Genomic DNA, 19,963 nt, shown 5'->3' with positions numbered 1-19,963 from the left:
AATGGGGGAAAAGAGTCATATTATAGGACATAATGCATTTTCTGACATGAATATCTAATTATCTGAAATTGATACGTAGAGAGTTTCTATTTCAATCTGCAAAAAAATAGTGCCCCAGAACGTGCAGTAATCCAATTCTCTAGCCATCTTTCAGTGACACTGGACCTTGATTTTCAATAGCATTTGCCATGAACAGAAATTAACTGGGAAATCTACACGTAGAGGGATGTTCAAATGAAATGAAGATTATCTGGTGTGTAAGATGATGCGTGCCAAATAGAGCTTTTTCTCATACAGGTTCAAACAATTTAGTTGGGACTGAACGTAGCCACAGAGACAAAATAAACAAGCTTCTGACCTATGAAGCAGAGAACTGCAGACCATTTTATATGCAGACACTCCCTGCTTCAGAGGGAACTTCCTGGAATAAAAACGAGACAGCGAATGAGCAATAAGAGCTGAACATTCAAATGTAATAAAAAAAAGTAAACTGTTGAACAAAAAGTATATGTGAAAATGGAACCGTCATTCAAGGGTCTCGTTCTATTCCTGCTCAATATGTTTTTCTGAATGTCCTCCTAAAACACCTGAGGAAAATGACAGAAAATGTGGAGTACATTTCAAAAGCATTCCTAGTTATCAGGTCCTCAATGCAGGGTACAGTAGAGTGCAGGTGAAATGGCAAATGCTGCATGGTAGATTGTCATCTTCCACTTCTGTGAAAACAAACTGGATAGTTTGGCTACTGGCATATAAGGGCAACAAAAAACATGGGAGTTGGAGAAAGCTTATGACACCCCATGGTAAGAAATAAACACGCAATACCCGACTGTCTACTCAAGATGATATGATGGAAGAAATGGAAGCCTTGGTGGCCTAAGGGCCTAGCCCTAGGATAAGGTCTGAGCATGGAGGTGAAATCCTGAAGACTGCTGCAGGAGAAAGGGAGAGGAGAGGCTAGCCCTAGGATAAGGTCTGAGCATGGAGGTGAAATCCTGAAGACTGCTGCAGGAGAAAGGGAGAGGAGAGGCTAGCCCTAGGATAAGGTCTGAGCATGGAGGTGAAATCCTGAAGACTGCTGCAGGAGAAAGGGAGAGGAGAGGCTAGCCCTGGGCTAAGGTCTGAGCATGGAGGTGAAATCCTGAAGACTGCTGCAGGAGAAAGGGAGAGGAGAGGCTAGCCCTGGGCTAAGGTCTGAGCATGGAGGTGAAATCCTGAAGACTGCTGCAGGAGAAAGGGAGAGGAGAGGCTAGCCCTAGGATAAGGTCTGAGCATGGAGGTGAAATCCTGAAGACTGCTGCAGGAGAAAGGGAGAGGAGAGGCTAGCCCTGGGATAAGGTCTGAGCATGGAGGTGAAATCCTGAAGACTGCTGCAGGAGAAAGGGAGAGGAGAGGCTAGCCCTGGGATAAGGTCTGAGCATGGAGGTGAAATGCTGAAGACTGCAGCAGGAGAAAGGGAGAGGAGAGGCTAGCCCTGGGATAAGGTCTGAGCATGGAGGTGAAATCCTGAAGACTGCTGCAGGAGAAAGGGAGAGGAGAGGCTAGCCCTAGGATAAGGTCTGTGCATGGAGGTGAAATCCTGAAGACTGCTGCAGGAGAAAGGGAGAGGAGAGGCTAGCCCTGGGATAAGGTCTGTGCATGGAGGTGAAATCCTGAAGACTGCTGCAGGAGAAAGGGAGAGGAGAGGCTAGCCCTAGGATAAGGTCTGAGCATGGAGGTGAAATCCTGAAGACTGCTGCAGGAGAAAGGGAGAGGAGAGGCTAGCCCTGGGATAAGGTCTGTGCATGGAGGTGAAATCCTGAAGACTGCTGCAGGATAAAGGGAGAGGAGAGGCTAGCCCTGGGATAAGGTCTGAGCATGGAGGTGAAATCCTGAAGACTGCTGCAGGAGAAAGGGAGAGGAGAGGCTAGCCCTAGGATAAGGTCTGAGCATGGAGGTGAAATCCTGAAGACTGCTGCAGGAGAAAGGGAGAGGAGAGGCTGACAAGCTATCCTTATTTGTAAAACCTTTATTGATACTGTGAATTCAACATGTCAATAAAAACAATTAAAAATAAGAGGTGCAACTAGGCGGCACATCATTCAAAACTGCAGCTTCAGTGCTTTTGACTGAAAAATAAGATAGCTTTTTGTTGGTAATCGGAAGAATGCCAGATATCTATGACTCATTACAAGCCAATGTGGTGCATTGTCTATGAAGAAATTCCAGTCACTTTACATTCCACCCTCAAGCCCTCTCACTTCTCCCATTCCAAATGCACTCATATGTAGGAACTATCCCTGACTGCAACAATATGGAGCATCATTTTGCTTTAATTAATAGGTTTTTATTTTTCTCAAATTAATGTTAGTGGCTAAACTATTTGAATTTATTGAAGAGTAGCCATGATAAAAAGAAGAAATGGATAAAGCTTTACATCTATTTATGCTCTGATGAACAGGAATGCTTTCAAAACATACAGCACATTGTATGGATTTCTGCAAACAGAAGCAATCTAGCAAACAGACAAAAAACCCTCCACCTGATTGCAGATGGTAGGGTGCAGCTATTTTACCCAATAGATTATAATTAAATGTTTTATTCGAGAGACAGGAATAATTTTAGTTCGATTGCGATCCTGCAAGACAGCAATTTGTTCCCCATGGCAGCAAGACAGCAATTTGTTCTCCATGGCAGTTGTAAGCTTCCTCCCACAGAACCAAAATAACTAGTTCCATTTTCACAACCATGTAATATCAAATGAAAATCAGTTTTAAAACAAGAATAAACATAACAGAACAGTGGATTTGAAATGCTGAAGAATTAGTTCATTACAAAATGATGTCAAGTACAAAATCTAAATATGACGCATTCTTTTGAAACACATTTCATGATGTGCTGTTCATGCAGATTTTTGGAAGCGTAGCAAACATGATAAACGTACAGGCCCTGCTAAGATTGGATCCGCAGTGAATGATTTGCAGCCACTTTGAGCGCCCTCTCACCACACTTAAAAACACTCACAGAATCTGGAGAAACAAAGGCCTCAAAGAAACCCAGTCCAGTAAATCTCTTCAGCTTTGTAAAGGTTCACAGCTCTTACTCTGCTCCCTCCAGACTTATTTATATGGCCTAAAAGCTTTCTGTAGACTACTGTACATTGGCAAATATGCCTGAGTAAATTGTCCCATCCGTGAGTTGTGTCCACATTTCAAACAACTGCCCTTTTATATCCTGCTGTCTGTCCAGAGGGAGGTAATCTAGTTTTTTCTCATATAAAACGAGTTGCCCTGCTTTGAGTGTAATGAAACTAAAGACAACCGTGTAATAAACGTCAGGACAGCAAACGCTGCGGGAGAGAATGAAATCCCTCTGTTTTTGGCCTGTGCTGTGGAGCAGTAGAACTGTTGGATAGAATCTCCCTCTCAGTCTCTCCCTCTACCACACCCCCATTAGCATTCTAGTCTAAACACGCAAGGCTGATTTGTTTAAAATGTAGCCAGGTCTTAAAGAAGAGAACCCAGATACACCTACAGGGAGGACGGAGGAGAGCACTGCTGCATCTCTTTATCCAGGGTATAAATCATTTAAATCAGGAAGTCTGATTTATCACGGGAGAAAGGCACCTGGCCACAGAAAGAGGCATTTATCACATAAACCTTTTAACCCCTGTTGTTAAGCCTCTTTAATGCATAATGTGTCTTTTGGTCATCAACATGTCAAGTTAAGACTATTTCTGGACTAAAAAGCACTTTCATTGGAGAGTCTTTTTAATTCAGGAGTATGCTTAATCTGGGTCCAGGAAATTGGCCCTCGTAAAGCATTGCCTGGTGACAAACTATTATACCTGTAAACAGCACAGTACATCTGATAACCTTGAAATGCTGAGCGCCAGGTGGTAATTAAGACATCCTGTTCAATAGGAGCCCATCCATTCTAATAGAAAAAGACAGCTGGCCAATAGGACAGCTATAACCACCAAAATGGCTGACTTGAAGGGCAGGGATTCAAGATTAATTTCTTGCTTGAATTTTGAGTCATCACCTGCTCCGTTTGTGCATAATACCCTGGCTAACGAAATGCATTGCAATTCAATATTCAAAGGGAGATGGAGGACAAAAGGTTGAAGGCTTCATGTATAATTACTCTGAGGAGGTTTGGTTCCGAGACATCCAGAGGAACAGAGTACAGATAGGTTGAAGCTAGAGAACTTCAATACATAAAATTGTGTATATTATGAACAAATTTTATACACTGCCTTAGAAAGTATTCACACAGTAGATGTTACAGCCTGAATTTAAAATTGATTCAATTGAGATTTGTCACTAACCTACACACAATACCCCATAACGTCAAAGTAGAAAAAATAAATAATAAATGCCTTGAGTCGATAAGTATTCAACCTCTGTTATGGCAAGCCTAAATAAGTTCAGAAGTAAAAATTTGCTTAACAAGTCACAGAATAAGTTGCATGGACTCACTCTTTGTGCAATAATAGCGTTTAACATGATACCGCGCACATACAATTATCTGTAATATCCCCCAGTCGAGCAGTGAATTTCAAACACAGATTCAACCACAAAGACCAGGGAGGATTTCAAATGCCTCCTAAAGAAGGGCAGACATAGAAATAAAAAAAGCAGACATTGAATATCCCTTTGAGCATGGTGAAGTTATTACACGTTGGATGGTGTTTCAATACACCCAGTCACTACAAAGATACAGGTATCCTTCCTAACTCAGTTGCCGGAGAGTAAGGAAACTGCCAAAGGATTTCACCACGAGGCCAATGGTGACATTTAGACAGAGTTTAATGGCTGTGATGGGCAAAGTCTGCTTTCCACCATCCACTGGGAGATTAATTCACATTTCAGCAGGACAATAACCTAAAACACAAAGCCAAATCTACACTGGAGTTGCTTAACAAGACAGTGAATGTTCTCAAGTGGCTGAGTTTTTACTTAAATCTCCTTGAAAATCTATGGCAAGACCTAAAAATGGTTGTCTTGCAATGATCAACAACCAATTTGACAGTGCTTAAAATAGGTGTGGAAAGCAGACATACACAGCTGTAATCACTGCCAAAGGTGCTTCTAGAAAGTATTAACTCAGCAGTGTGAAAACTTATGTAAATTCAATATTTCTGTATTCATTTTCAAGAAATTTGCTACATTTTTTAAATACATGTTTTAATTTTGTTATGATGTGGTATTGCGTGTAGATGGGGGAGAGAAAAAAACTATTTCATACATTTTGAATTCAGGTCTTAACACAACAAAATATGTAATAAGTCAAAGGGTATGAATACTTTCTGAAGGCACTGGAACTATTTGTTTCGGCCATAAAAATGGTAGTACCGGTAGTATCACTCAATATATTTAGGCTATTCTTTCCACAAACCCTACCAATTTCCACTTAACAAAAATGCTGAAAGTGGCTGCAAATCACCATGCTCTTAAAACCAATGTGATTATTGCCCAGTCCCAGCAGATGGAGGCAATAATACTCAAGGTGTATTACAGCATAGACTTAATACATTTTCAAATAAACATAGAACATTTACTCTTATTGTAAATGTATTACCGAAGACCCATGCCTCCACCTATGGGACCATTGCATGTTCCATCCTAGCCCAAGTTCTGCTTTTCTGTACCCTTAAACCCATGAAGGAAAACTTTTTCTCAACGTCATATTCATCATCTCCAGCACCACCCCAAAATCAACATAAGGGAAAATGGAGCATTTCTATGTTTTATAGTAAAAAAAAGATAGCGGAAGATACGTGTTTCCAATGACGACACTGGTGTGCATCGTGCGATTGACACATTTTGAGTAGATATTACCTACTAATTGGTTGATGATGTCATTGGAAAAACAGATCTTTATATTTTTTACTACAAAACACAGAAATGCACCTTTTTCGCATATGTTGATGTTGGGGGTGGTGCTGGAGATGATGGAATATGAAATTGATTTAATTTTTGTTGTATTTTATGTCCCTTTAACTCCACCCCTTCTACAATATGTTCCACTACCATTTAAATGCAGAATTAAAGAAACAAAACTTTTGACATCAAAAGCTCAGTTTCAATACAATACAAAAAATGGTAAATGCAGTAAATGAAAATAATAAGAAGTCTAAAAGTTTAGACGGACCTACTCAACACCCTGGGTGAATTTTGATGGGTTAAGAGCCCTTGGGACTAAATGTCTTCACTACTGATAGACGGACACAGTACCACAACCCACCACGACGCCTGTGGGGCCCAGCTAAAATGCAAGTTAAGTTCATTAATAGCAAAACAACTTGCATCCAATCAACAAAAAAGCAATTCACTTTGTGCATTTGCTGAATATTATTGAAACAAAGAAAGGAAGAACATTTCAAAGACTTTGTGGAGTATGTTCAATTGTCAATATATTGCTGAGGTGTGTGGATGCCGATATTGATCAGGTGCTGTTCAATGTACAGGCTGAGTGTCATTTTGGAGATTGTAAAATAAAATGCATTTCCACTTTAAACTCATGCAGAAGCTAAGTTGGCACAAGCAAACTCGGACCCTTTAGCATGGGTGGGAAGCAGGAGAAGGAGTGGCTGGGATAGTAAGGTCTGAACTGAACAAACATTCCTAAAGATGAACTGAATGAAATTATGGGCAAAAGTAACATAAGGTCCTTTCCCTCGCTAATGGGTGTTCACCTATAAAAAGACTCCCACTGCAATTACCTACTTAAAACGGAAAAAAAAACTCTCTTGTGAACTGCACTACTTGAAATGACCTCCCTTAAATGGCTTGGCATTAGATCCAATTTGGATTTCCTTTTACAAAATGTTTTCCCATATACAGTCATGGCCAAAAGTTCTGAGAATTCCACAAATATTAATTTTCACATATTCTGCTGCCTCAGTTTGTATGATGGCAATTTGCAGTTACTCCAGAATGTTATGAAGAGTGGTCAGATGAATTGCAATTAATTGCAAAGTCCCTTGATGCTATGCAAATGAACTGAATCCCCCCAAAAACATTTCCACTGCATTTCAGCCCTGTCACAAAAGGACCAGCTGACATCATGTCAGTGATTCTCTCGTTAATACAGGTGTGAGTGTTGACAAGGACAAGGCTGGAAATCACTCTGTCATGCTGATTGAGTTTGAATAACAGACTGGAAGCTTCAAAAGGAGGCTGGTGCTTGGAATCATTGTTCTTCCTCTGTCAACCGTGGTTACCTGGAAGGAAACATGTGCCATCATCATTGCTTTGCACAAAAAGGGCTTCACAGGCAAGGATATTGCTGCCAGTAAGATTGCACCTAAATCAACCATTTATCGGATCATCAAGAACTTCAAGGAGAGCGGTTCAATTGTTGTGAAGAAGGCTTCAGGGTGCCCAAGAAAGTCCAGCAAGCGCCAGGACCGTCTCCTAAAGTTGATTCAGCTGCAGGATCGGGGCACCACCAGTACAGAGCTTGCTTAGGAATGGCAGCAGGCAGGTGAGTGCATCTGTATGCACAGTGAGGTGAAGACTTTGAGGATGGCTTGGTGTCAAGAAGGGCAGCAAAGAAGCCACTTCTCTCCAGGAAAAACACCAGGGACAAACTGATATTCTGCAAAAGGTACAGGGTTTGGACTGGTGAGGACTGGGGTAATCATTTTCTCTGATGAATCTCCTTTCCGATTGGTTGGGGCATCCGGAAAAAACCTTGTCCGGAGAAGACAAGGTGAGAGCACTACCATCAGTCCAGTGTCATGCCATCAGTAAAGCATCCTGAGACCATTCATGTGTGGGGTTGCTTCTCAGCCAAGGGAGTGGGCTCACTCACAATTTTGCCTAAGAACACAGCCATGAATAAAGAATGGTACCAACACATCCTTCGAGAGCAACTTCTCCCAACCATCCAGGAACAGTTTGGTGAAGAACAATGCCTTTTCCAGCATGATGGAGCACCTTGTCATAAGGCAAAAGTGATAACGAAGTGGCTTGGGGAACAAAACATCGATATTTTGGGTCCATGGCCAGGAAACTCCCCAGACCTTAATCCCAATGAGAACTTGTGGTCAATCTTCAAGAGGCGGGTGGACAAACAAAAACCCACAAATTCTGACAAACTCCAAGCATTGATTATGCAAGAATGGGCTGCCATCAGTCAGGATGTGGCCCAGAAGTTAATTGACAGCATGCCAGGGCGGATTGCAGAGGTCGTGAAAAAGAAGGTTCAACACTGCAAATCTTGACTCTTTGCATCAACTTCATGTAATTGTTAATCAAAGCCTTTGACACTTATGAAATACTTGTAATTATACTTCAGTATTCCATAGTAATATCTGACAAAAATATCTAAAGACACTAAAGCAGCAAACTTTGTGGAAATTAATATTTGTGTCATTCTCAAAACTTTTGGCCTCGACTGTAGACTGACTGAAAGGCAAGGAAGAAAGTTGACCTCAGTCAACAAATAATTCATGCTAATTTCAGACTTCTAAATGGAAATCAATAACATGTTACATCAATTAGAAAAATAAAAAGGGGTGAGCTAATCAACAAAGTAAAAGCAATATGAATTTTGTATGGCCAGAGTTGACTAAAAATAGCCGACATTCCTACATAACAGCTGAAGCCAACCTAGAGTGATGTTACATCTCCATTCAGCCATATCTCAAAATGGAGGGATCAGTGGAGGGGACAAACAGAAGTAACCAAGCCTTAAAGTTACAGGCAGGGGTGGTAGGACAGGGATAAGAATAGGGATAGGACTTGGAAGTGTGCAGCCACATAGAGCTAAACAGTAAGGACACTGGCATCAGGGATGTGGTGACAGCCAGGCCAAGCTATAAAAAGTAGCAGGGCAGGCCACGGATGGGTGATGGGAGTAGGGTAATATCACAGCCAGCATGCACCCGCCTTGCAAAGTACAGTAACAGCACAGAACAGTAAAGGTGTAAAAAGGCCAGGGCAGAGATGCTTCAGCAGAGAGCTATATGGCTGGCAAATGGAGGAAGGCTGTGCAGGGATACGGGGAGGGAGAAACTACTTGAACAAAGAGCCAAAGCGATGGGGAAAATTGGCTGGTGTGACCAAAAAAAACAAACCTGAACTGCTGGACAGCCTAAAATTAAAAGGTTGTCCTCATTTGACAGAGAACCAATAGAAACCTACATTTTAATGTCAAAGTATTTTTTCAATACTTGATTTGAAAGATTTGTGGAACAAAATAAAATTCACAAAAAAAGTGAAAAGAAGAAGAGATAGCCAGAAGAAGTAAGGCCAATTTGCAGTAAAACCTACAGTCCCAAATTAAATTTCATGTAAACTGAAAAATACTTCACCTTCCTCCAGCTACAGTCAGTATGTCCCGCCTTGTCTGAGGGCTGCATTGGCTGTATTGAAGCACTGATGTCCAAAGGCAACAGACTTCTGGTTCTACTGAAACTCACTCTAAACCGGGGCACTTTGGTAAGGGGCAGAGTAAAAAGAGCTAAAGTGAATTGCATTTTGAACGTTCAGGTTGTGACAGATTTAACCAGAAAAAGGTGTTTTGTTTTATATTTTTTCCTCTTGCTTTGAATATGATATTGGGTTAATTAACATTTAGGCCTACAGTTGCAAACATACTAGATTCTCTGGATTCCTTATGTGCAAGTACTGTAGTGTACTAGATGTACTATTTAGCCTTACACAGACTGATGCATGGTGTCAGAAGATACTACTTGAACTAATGGTGTGGCAGTAACTGGTTAAGCAAAATAGCTGCAAAACACATAAGTAAACAGTTAGTGATATTTCTGGAATTTTGCAAAGAGGTATCACTGAATTACTTAACATTTTTGAATCTCAAACAATGATTTTGTGAGCAGTACAGAAATGGTTTTGTACCCGGCTTCTGACTTGTGTCTTGTCCCAAAGAGAGATGGTTTGCATTTTTATAACATCTATCTTCACAAATGTACAATAACAGACTGGGAGCTATTGTCAATTAATGGGGTACATTTTGCCTTTCATGATTTAGTGGACCCCAAATAGACAGACTGCCATATTGAAGATCATTCAGACAGCCCAAGAAGATGGGGACTCCGTAGGTCTTGTGTGCCCCGAAATAATCAGGGGTGTCCTCTAATGGCATGGAATGAAGAGAGTTTCTTTAGACTCCAACTGCAAGGCACAGTGTTCCCAGCAAGGACTGTAGGCATGACTTTGTTTTGGCATAACCCAACCACTCAAAACAGTGCAATCCGTTTAGCCAATTGTTGAGCTAGGATCATGAAGTTGGATTTCTATGGAGAGCAAGAATGCCCTCTCTGTTAGTGTGTAATAGCCCCTACGCCCTGATGGGAAAACCTTTAAAAATGTCTACTCTAAAGCACATTAAAAAGAGGCCTTTCTGATCTGCTTGCAACCTGTAGGCCTGTGTCATAAAGATATGTTTGGATCCTAGAGTCCCTGTATAGAATCATTGTTTCAGCACAAAACCAGGCAATGCTTTACTACAGCTCATTTTCAGTCTAGCCCTCTGATTGGGATTCTAAAAGGGGCTGCAGCTGGAGCTGATTACATCTGAGCTGTGAGGTTTATAGAAACCAGCAACAGATCATGATATAAAGGTGCTCATAGTTCTGCATGTCTGCAATAATTATCTCTGTGTAAAACCCAGGGGATAATGCACACCAAAACAAAAAAACAGGAACAGGTCGTTCCCATCACTCACAGTCAGAACTGTTCAGTCTTCAGAGATGTGAGCAAGCCCCCAGGGCCCAGGGATGGCTGGCTGGCATTGTGTGCAGTATGATTTCTGAGGGCCATAGGACGCCCAAGGGAGAGGGCAATAAGGCCTCATAACTCCGGTCTTCAGCAGCTGCTCCTTGCCTATTGGCTGTACTCTCTACATGCAGGTGTAAGCCTACAGGTACAGACTGTGTGCTGCCTACCCCTAATGTAGTTGGAAGTGGTCTTGCAGGTAGCCTAAAGAAGGGTTGATTCCAGGAAACAGGATGGAACCATTACCAGCACTGCTCACTGTTACCAAGGAGGCAGAAGAGACGAGGGGGTAGAGGAGGAGGGGCTTACCTGAGTCAAGGGCAGCTGAGGGAGGAGGAACTGCCTCTCCACCGCTCTTCTGGCTCATGGCTGCTGCTGGGTTTTGCTGAGTGGAGGATGGCAGCTGCAGCTCTTTGGGGAGAAGGTCATACACTGATTCTGTGTAGAGAGAGGGGGGGGGGTCAGGAGATGAGTCGAGTCCCTTTGTAAGGACTTGAAAGGTTGTTGATAATCTAACAGCATAAGAGCGCTTGCAAAGAAGTCAGCAGATTTACTGTAGATGAAGCTCTTTCAGAATTCTTAAGACAAGTTTAAATTTGCAGCTCCTCCTTTTCAAAATTTGAGTAAAATTGTAAAATACAATTCTGTGAGTACGGTTCTTTTTTCCCCTTCACCTATACTTATAGGCTCTCCTTATAAACATCAAGAAAAACGTTAAACAGCGAAAACAATAACCTTCATAAACATGGTACAGCATGCCTTTGTCAGTTGACACTGACCCTGTACCAGGCCCAGAGCATTATCCTGCCTGGCCAGCACTCTGGAAAATGACCTAGCAGTTTATAAAATGCACTATAGTGATAAATACAGATCCAGTCCAGATTCCTACCATGTCTCCACAGCCTGGCCTATCAGCTGCTGTCCGGATGCCCCTACCACCTACCAACCCCCATCCCCACGTGCCTGTGCCAGGGGCCTGGGAGGTCTTGCTAGGCCCCCTCCCTGAAAAATGGCAGGGAGCTATTTAGAGGAACAATGCCCTCCGAGCTATGCTGATGAGCACCACAGTGAAAACAATAGGGGCTGAGGAGGACTGGAGGAAAGCGGGTGTGGAGGGAGGTGACTTCAAGCGCTACACTACTTGTGATGACGACCAGAACATTCACACATCCAACTCCTCCATTCAATAGGACTATCTATGGTTCTGCAGATAGAGTCTCTTCACACTTACTAGACTTTTACTAATATAACGTTGGTTACACATATTACTTCAGAGGTAGCGCATGACACTCGCCCGACAGTTGCCCCCTTGAAGCAGGGCAGTCTCATTGAGCCAACACTCCTAAAGTATAAATGGCAATACCAGAGCTTTGTTTTTGAAACAGTTGAAATGTATAGGCGTTTTCGTAATATTTGAGACTTGTTTTATTGAGTTTTTACCTGAAATTGCAGTAACAGCCTGTTACATTCTGAAATTGTCGCAGTAGGTGCCGGCTGCACTGAGCCTGATCTGAGCCATCAGAGAGACTAGAAATCTACCACCACTATCAGATTTGGGGGGCAATGTAGTTTATGTTTTTTGTCTCCCCACTTTGGTTCTGAAATCAATTGTGCCCATTAATTAATTTGTCATTTTTTGCAGATTAAGTGTTTGGGCAAGTGTTTGGGCAAGGGGTGGCAGTGTAGCAGTGTAGCCTAGTGGTTAGAGCATTGGACTAGTAACCGAAAGGTTGCAAGTTCAAATCCCCAAGCTGACAAGGTACAAAATCTGTTGTTCTGCCCCTGAACAGGCAGTTAACCCACTGTTCCTAGGCCGTCATTGAAAATAAGAATTTGTTCTTAATTGACTTGCCTAGTAAAATAAAGGTTAAAAAAAACAAAAACAAACATGTATCAATACTTGTTGTTTACAAATTAGCTATGACATAGCCAATGAATATAGCGCAACTTTGGATTTCACCCCATCTCAAAACCGACTGATTTGAACGTTTGACATTTAAAGTACCAAAACGATTGCTGATGGTGAACCTGAACAATTGAAATAATATATATTTCTTCTTATTATTATTATTTCTTTTTTAACCCCTTCCTCCCCAATTACGTGGTATCCAATTGGCAATTAGTCTTGTCCCATCGCTGCAACTCCCGCACAGACTCGGGAGTGGCTAAGGTTAAGAGCCGTGCGTCCTCTGAAACACAACCCATCAGCATTGCTTCTTGACACAATGCCCGCTTAACCTGGAAGCCAGCCGCACCAATGTGTCGGAGGAAACACCGAACACCTGGCGACCGTGTCAGCATGCATTGCACCCGGCCCATCACAGGTGTCGCTAGAGAGCAATGGCACAAGAACATCCATACCGGCCCAACCCTCCCCATGTGGCTAGTATATATGGCTAGTTTGACAATGGCTAGTTTGACAATGAATGAGAGGACATATCAGTTGTCACAAAAAAAAAGTGAACCGGCGATTCGCAATGTTTGAATCGATTTTCTGACTTATGCATGCTTCATTTGGATTGTTTTGAGGTCCACCGACCGATGTTAAACAACTGAAAAATCGGGTGAATCGTTACATCCCAACTATAAATACATAGCGTAGGCTATAAAAACATGACGTTCCCCTGGCCAGGCGCAGATGGGATAGAATCGCATAGGCTTCTCTAGGCTACCTGCAGCTGTGGTTGTTATCAGTAGACTACAGTTGATCAGACTGAAGATCAGACTAATTGTGCACGTTGACAAATCATGAGGAATTTTATTTTTTGTGGCAGTTATGGGCTTCCATATAAAACAGCTTTGATAGGCTAACTTTGCTATAACATGCCGTTATAGCAACTCTATGCTAAAATGTAACGAGTGTAGGCTATGGACGAGAAAACAAACCCTTTAATTGTCTTCACATACATGCTTGTGAATTCTTGTATTATTCAAGAGTGTAATATGGTTTGGTTGCATTATTCAACAATGTTATATGTTTTAGAAGAAAAGTTGGATATTGTTGAATAGTTCATGCTTTATGGCTAGTGGCTACTGTGATATTTATGTTAAATTTGAGCTGCGGACAAAGAATGTGGTGTTTCCTGCCACTACGAAAGGTAAAGCAAGGATGTAATGTGAATTGAAAAGTTGAATTTTCCACCCCGCTCCTCAGACCTTCATATCTCAGAGTGGGAATAGGGCCATTGTCAGCCCAAACAAACAAGTCCTACTGAGCACCAAATTCCCTATCCCAATTATCATTTGAATAGATTGCTTTTAGTGTCCTAGTAAAACCCCTGCTGATACTTTATATATTTTACAAGACAAAAAGCTCAATAGCTACTTTTCTCTTTATGATTGAGATTGCAACACCAGATCTGAATGAATCCATGCAGTCGTGTCAAATTAGAATCAAATGAATGGCCTGCTGAGGGTTCTCTGAGAGGGAAACCATCTTTTACTTTCAAACCCGAGACGGTAACACCTCAGGGATAAACGACTTCTATGGAAAAAAACAAGACTATGCAGGTCACAACAAAAGCCCCTGCATGTCAATAAGTAGCATTTCAGAAGTGATTACAGTAGAGAGAGCAGGATTTACAGAGGGCCTGTCTCCCTCGGACTCCACCATTAGGGTGAACAGGACAGAGGGAGGGGAGCTCGAAAGCCTTAGGTCAACAACAACACAACACGTTTACTGCCAGACCCTATTCATCTTCCAAATATTATGGTATGAACTTACAGTGACCATTACAGTCGCCTGACTCTCTGCCAACTGCCAGCTTTAATTACTTGCAGCTGAGTCCCGGGGTTTGGTGTGTGTATCAGATACTTAACCCTCCCATTGTTACCGCTGGCTGTCTACTACAGACTAACCTGGGAAGCAAGCAGTGAAACAAAACACAGTTTCCCACACAGAGGGGCCTGAAAATGACAAAGTCTGCCGCCTCCTCATCCCTGCATCACGTTGCAGCGGCACATGGGGACCTGGTGTGGTTGGAATGCTTCTACGTTAGGTAACCTCTTCAGAAAAGAAAGGCATAAACAAACACACACTTTCTCTCCAATTCTCTGAGTCTGCCACTCTGTTTACCAGTCCTCCCTGGCCACACTGATGGTACATGCGGGAACATGTGTACTCTGCACGGGGCCCTTCCAGTAAACAGAATGCAGACCACAGACAGAAAGTGTGTACTCTGCACGGGGCCCTTCCAGTAAACAGAATGCAGACCACAGACAGAAAGTGTGCACTCTGCACGGGGCCCTTCCAGTAAACAGAATGCAGACCACAGACAGAAAGTGTGTACTCTGCACGGGGCCCTTCCAGTAAACAGAATGCAGACCACTGACAGAAAGTGTGCACTCTGCACGGGGTCCTTCCAGTAAACAGAATGCAGACCGCACAGACAGAAAGTGTGCACTCTGCACGGGGCCCTTCCAGTAAACAGAATGCAGACCACACAGACAGAAAGTGTGTACTCTGCACGGGGCCCTTCCAGTAAACAGAATGCAGACCGCACAGACAGAAAGTGTGTACTCTGCACGGGGCCCTTCCAGTAAACAGAATGCAGACCGCACAGACAGAAAGTGTGTACTCTGCACGGGGCCCTTCCAGTAAACAGAATGCAGACCACACAGACAGAAAGTGTGTACTCTGCACGGGGCCCTTCCAGTAAACAGAATGCAGACCACAGACAGAAAGTGTGTACTCTGCACGGGGCCCTTCCAGTAAACAGAATGCAGACCACAGACAGAAAGTGTGTACTCTGCACGGGGCCCTTCCAGTAAACAGAATGCAGACCACAATCAGAAAGTGTGTACTCTGCACGGGGCCCTTCCAGTAAACAGAATGCAGACCACAGACAGAAAGTGTGCACTCTGCACGGGGCCTTCCAGTAAACAGAATGCAGACCGCACAGACAGAAAGTGTGTACTCTGCACGGGGCCCTTCCAGTAAACAGAATGCAGACCGCACAGACAGAAAGTGTGTACTCTGCACGGGGCCCTTCCAGTAAACAGAATGCAGACCACTGACAGAAAGTGTGCACTCTGCACGGGGTCCTTCCAGTAAACAGAATGCAGACCGCACAGACAGAAAGTGTGCACTCTGCACGGGGCCCTTCCAGTAAACAGAATGCAGACCGCACAGACAGAAAGTGTGTACTCTGCACGGGGCCCTTCCAGTAAACAGAATGCAGACCACACAGACAGAAAGTGTGTACTCTGCACGGGGCCCTTCCAGTAAACAGAATGCAGACCACAGACAGAAAGTGTGTACTCTGCACGGGGCCCTTCCAGTAAACAGAATGCAGACCACAGACAGAAAGTGTGTACTCTGCACGGGGCCCTTCCAGTAAACAGAATGCAGACCACAGACAGAAAGTGTGTACTCTGCACGGGGCCCTTTCAGTAAACAGAATGCAGACCGCACAGACAGAAAGTGTGTACTCTGCTCTCAGAGCTCTGCTCTCGAATCAGTGGCTGGCCTGTTTTAGTGTTTCCACAGTCCCAGGACTTTATAAAGAGTGAAAATTCCTATTCTGCTGCATAGTTTCCTCCCTCGCAAACAGAGCACAGTGCTTTCTTTTCACATCGCTAAACACGATTTTCCTTTCGCATGGGGAAAAGAAAAACAAGGGTCAATATCATTAACTGGCTAAATAAACACATTGACTTGACACCATGTGTTGCCTCCATTCTAATACGCTTTGTTTTGCTGTTCTGTGAATTTGATCAAGTCAGACTGAAAATGAGGATAACTTAATTTCCTCTTCTATTCTGACAGACGTCACAGTTCAGAAAGTGAATCAGTTCACAGCTCCAAAACTGGATTTAAGATGCCAATTATTTGATTTGATCTGCTTCTAAACTAAAATGAATGTAGGGAAAGATGACACCATCCCATTTCTCAAATAAATAATGCTGTTACTACACATGCAATGATGATAGGGTACAAATTAAGATACAGGTACAATTTATTTAGTCCAACTCTGCCAAGCCTATGATCTGCCACATGTAGCCTACTGTTCAAAGATTCATCTTCTTCAGAAGCAGGGTAGCCTAGTGGTTAGAGCGTTGGACTAGTAACCGGAAGGTTGCTGCCCCTGAACAGTTGTTCTGCCCCTGAACAGGCAGTTAACCCACTGTTCCTAGGCTGTCATTGAAAATAAGAATTTGTTCTTAACTGACTTGCCTGGTTAAATAAAAAAAATATTTAAAAAATCCAGGCGAAATGGATCTCTAAACATCCACACAGTTAAAAATCATGTTCATAGCATGTGACACCCTTGTGTTCAGTTTTTACTGCACAACTCTATGTCGAAGTAAAAGTGTAAAGAGAGACCACTCACCATGGGAAAGCCAGGACTTACACTCCCATTCATTTCCCTCACATTCCTGCTGCTTGCTCTCACTAGCCCTAGCACCTGGGGCGTGGCACTGTGCTTTTGGCCGAATGACTGTCAACACCCCTTCTGTGCCCCTCCCCTCCCACCACTTGTCTTGTTATGGTGTTCACCAACCTTTTTCTATCAGCTTGTTCAACTTGTCATTTGAAGCTTGTCAAATAGAAATGGAGGCCATTGAGAAAAACACAAACAGCCAAAGTAGGATAAAGGTGCAGGGTGGCTAGGCTACTTTATGGTGGGACAACACTAAATGAAGAGACAAGGAAGGATAAAAGGTGCAGGGTGGCTAGGCTACATTATGGTGGGACAACACTAAATGAAGAGACAAGGAAGGATAAAGGTGCAGGGTGGCTAGGCTACATTATGGTGGGACAACACTAAATGAAGAGACAAGGAAGGATAAAGGTGCAGGGTGGCTAGGCTACATTATGGTGGGACAACACTAAATGAAGAGACACTAGGAAGGATAAAGGTGCAGGGTGGCTAGGCTACATTATGGTGGGACAACACTAAATGAAGAGACAAGGAAGGATAAAGGTGCAGGGTGGCTAGGCTACATTATGGTGGGACAACACTAAATGAAGAGACACTAGGAAGGATAAAGGTGCAGGGTGGCTAGGCTACTTTATGGTGGGACAACACTAAATGAAGAGACAAGGAAGGATAAAGGTGCAGGGTGGCTAGGCTACATTATGGTGGGACAACACTAAATGAAGAGACACTAGGAAGGATAAAGGTGCAGGGTGGCTAGGCTACATTATGGTGGGACAACACTAAATGAAGAGACAAGGAAGGATAAAGGTGCAGGGTGGCTAGGCTACATTATGGTGGGACAACACTAAATGAAGAGACAAGGAAGGATAAAGGTGCAGGGTGGCTAGGCTACATTATGGTGGGACAACACTAAATGAAGAGACACTAGGAAGGATAAAGGTGCAGGGTGGCTAGGCTACATTATGGTGGGACAACACTAAATGAAGAGACAAGGAAGGATAAAGGTGCAGGGTGGCTAGGCTACATTATGGTGGGACAACACTAAATGAAGAGACACTAGGAAGGATAAAGGTGCAGGGTGGCTAGGCTACATTATGGTGGGACAACACTAAATGAAGAGACAAGGAAGGATAAAGGTGCAGGGTGGCTAGGCTACATTATGGTGGGACAACACTAAATGAAGAGACAAGGAAGGATAAAGGTGCAGGGTGGCTAAGCTACATTATGGTGGGACAACACTAAATGAAGAGACAAGGAAGGATAAAGGTGCAGGGTGGCTAGGCTACATTATGGTGGGACAACACTAAATGAAGAGACAAGGAAGGATAAAGGTGCAGGGTGGCTAGGCTACATTATGGTGGCACAACACTAAATGAAGAGACAAGGAAGGATAAAGGTGCAGGGTGGCTAGGCTACATTATGGTGGGACAACACTAAATGAAGAGACAAGGAAGGATAAAGGTGCAGGGTGGCTAGGCTACATTATGGTGGGACAACACTAAATGAAGAGACAAGGAAGGATAAAGGTGCAGGGTGGCTAGGCTACATTATGGTGGGACAACACTAAATGAAGAGACAAGGAAGGATAAAGGTGCAGGGTGGCTAGGCTACATTATGGTGGCACAACACTAAATGAAGAGACAAGGAAGGATAAAGGTGCAGGGTGGCTAGGCTACATTATGGTGGGACAACACTAAATGAAGAGACAAGGAAGGATAAAGGTGCAGGGTGGCTAGGCTACATTATGGTGGGACAACACTAAATGAAGAGACAAGGAAGGATAAAGGTGCAGGGTGGCTAGGCTACATTATGGTGGGACAACACTAAATGAAGAGACACTAGGAAGGATAAAGAATAGGCTTACCTTCACAGCAGCACATCTGATGTGCAACCCAGGCAGGGAGAAACACATTCAGAGGGCTGGCACCTGCAGTGAGCTATTTACAACACTCCTGATATGTTTACAACCAAGCCTACATGAGGGCTGCCACTGACACCATAGCAACAGGGAACATGAGGCCACTTTCCAGAAGAGAGTTGTCTCTTCTCCTGAGCTAATGAGGAGAAAAACAGACACATATATCCCTAAATAAGTTAGCCTAATATTACAGGTGGCTATTTCAACAACTGCCAGAGTTACTGTAAATACTGCAGAATCATGTCAGTAAGCAACGGTAACACACACACACTTGTTTAAAAAATAAATAAACAATCGTTCAAATCTTTCAACGCCACCCACGGCCTCCCCTGACATCTAAAGCAGTCAAAGGATCTGGGCAGCCATCAATCAACTCTATATTCAAATCAGGTGCTACTCTGGTATGAGCCCAGAGGGAGAACTCAACATCTTCGCAAAATACACTCCTAACGGCAAAACAACACAAACCATTGAAGCACAAGTCACATACGGCCGGCCTACTTTGTAAAACATTGGCACAGAAAAATACGATTTTGAGTGAGGAATGCTGAATGATAACGTCAAAAGTGTGGTTTCAAATTTGTTCAACAGGAAGGAGGATGTTGCCACCCATGCGACTTGATAAAATGTATGACTGAAACATGGTGAAATTGTTGCGACAAAAATAAGTGCTAAAAGTATTCACCACAAATGTCAACCAAAACTTATTTGACAAGTAGGCCTCGCCTACCCTGTCCACTGTGATCCTCACACCCAACAGTAACCTATATCACCAAGAGTCCACTCAAGCCACAACAAAAAGGTTTCCCCAAAGGCAACTATGACAATCTCAACCATTGCAATGCCCTTCGGTTCAATTTGGCCAACCTAACAGAGGCATGATTCAAATGTGCCTGACAACTAAGGGATGGAGAGATTAAATGCTTCCACGG

The 19,963-nt window shown here is 43.2% G+C and overlaps 1 protein-coding gene across 4 annotated transcripts in view; it reads right to left on the bottom strand.

Annotated features, from left to right (window-relative positions):
- The window catches only part of LOC135548777 (nuclear factor of activated T-cells 5-like), a 55,181-nt gene that overhangs the window by 14,003 nt on the left and 21,215 nt on the right, over positions 1–19,963 (bottom strand). For 3 of the 4 annotated variants that reach the window (XM_064978684.1, XM_064978692.1, XM_064978702.1), the window contains one exon: positions 11,040–11,168. In XM_064978684.1, the coding sequence (XP_064834756.1) occupies positions 11,040–11,168 (129 nt within the window). Of the gene's footprint in view, positions 1–358; positions 6,093–11,039; positions 11,169–19,963 lie in introns of those variants that run through there. The other variant, XM_064978710.1, reaches the window with a different exon arrangement.

The sequence above is a fragment of the Oncorhynchus masou genome, chromosome 1, assembly GCF_036934945.1.
Source record: "Oncorhynchus masou masou isolate Uvic2021 chromosome 1, UVic_Omas_1.1, whole genome shotgun sequence".
Classification (NCBI taxonomy): Eukaryota; Metazoa; Chordata; class Actinopteri; order Salmoniformes; family Salmonidae; genus Oncorhynchus; species Oncorhynchus masou.
Note: the sequence above shows the minus strand (reverse complement) of the source record. Positions and strands in the feature narration are given on the sequence as shown.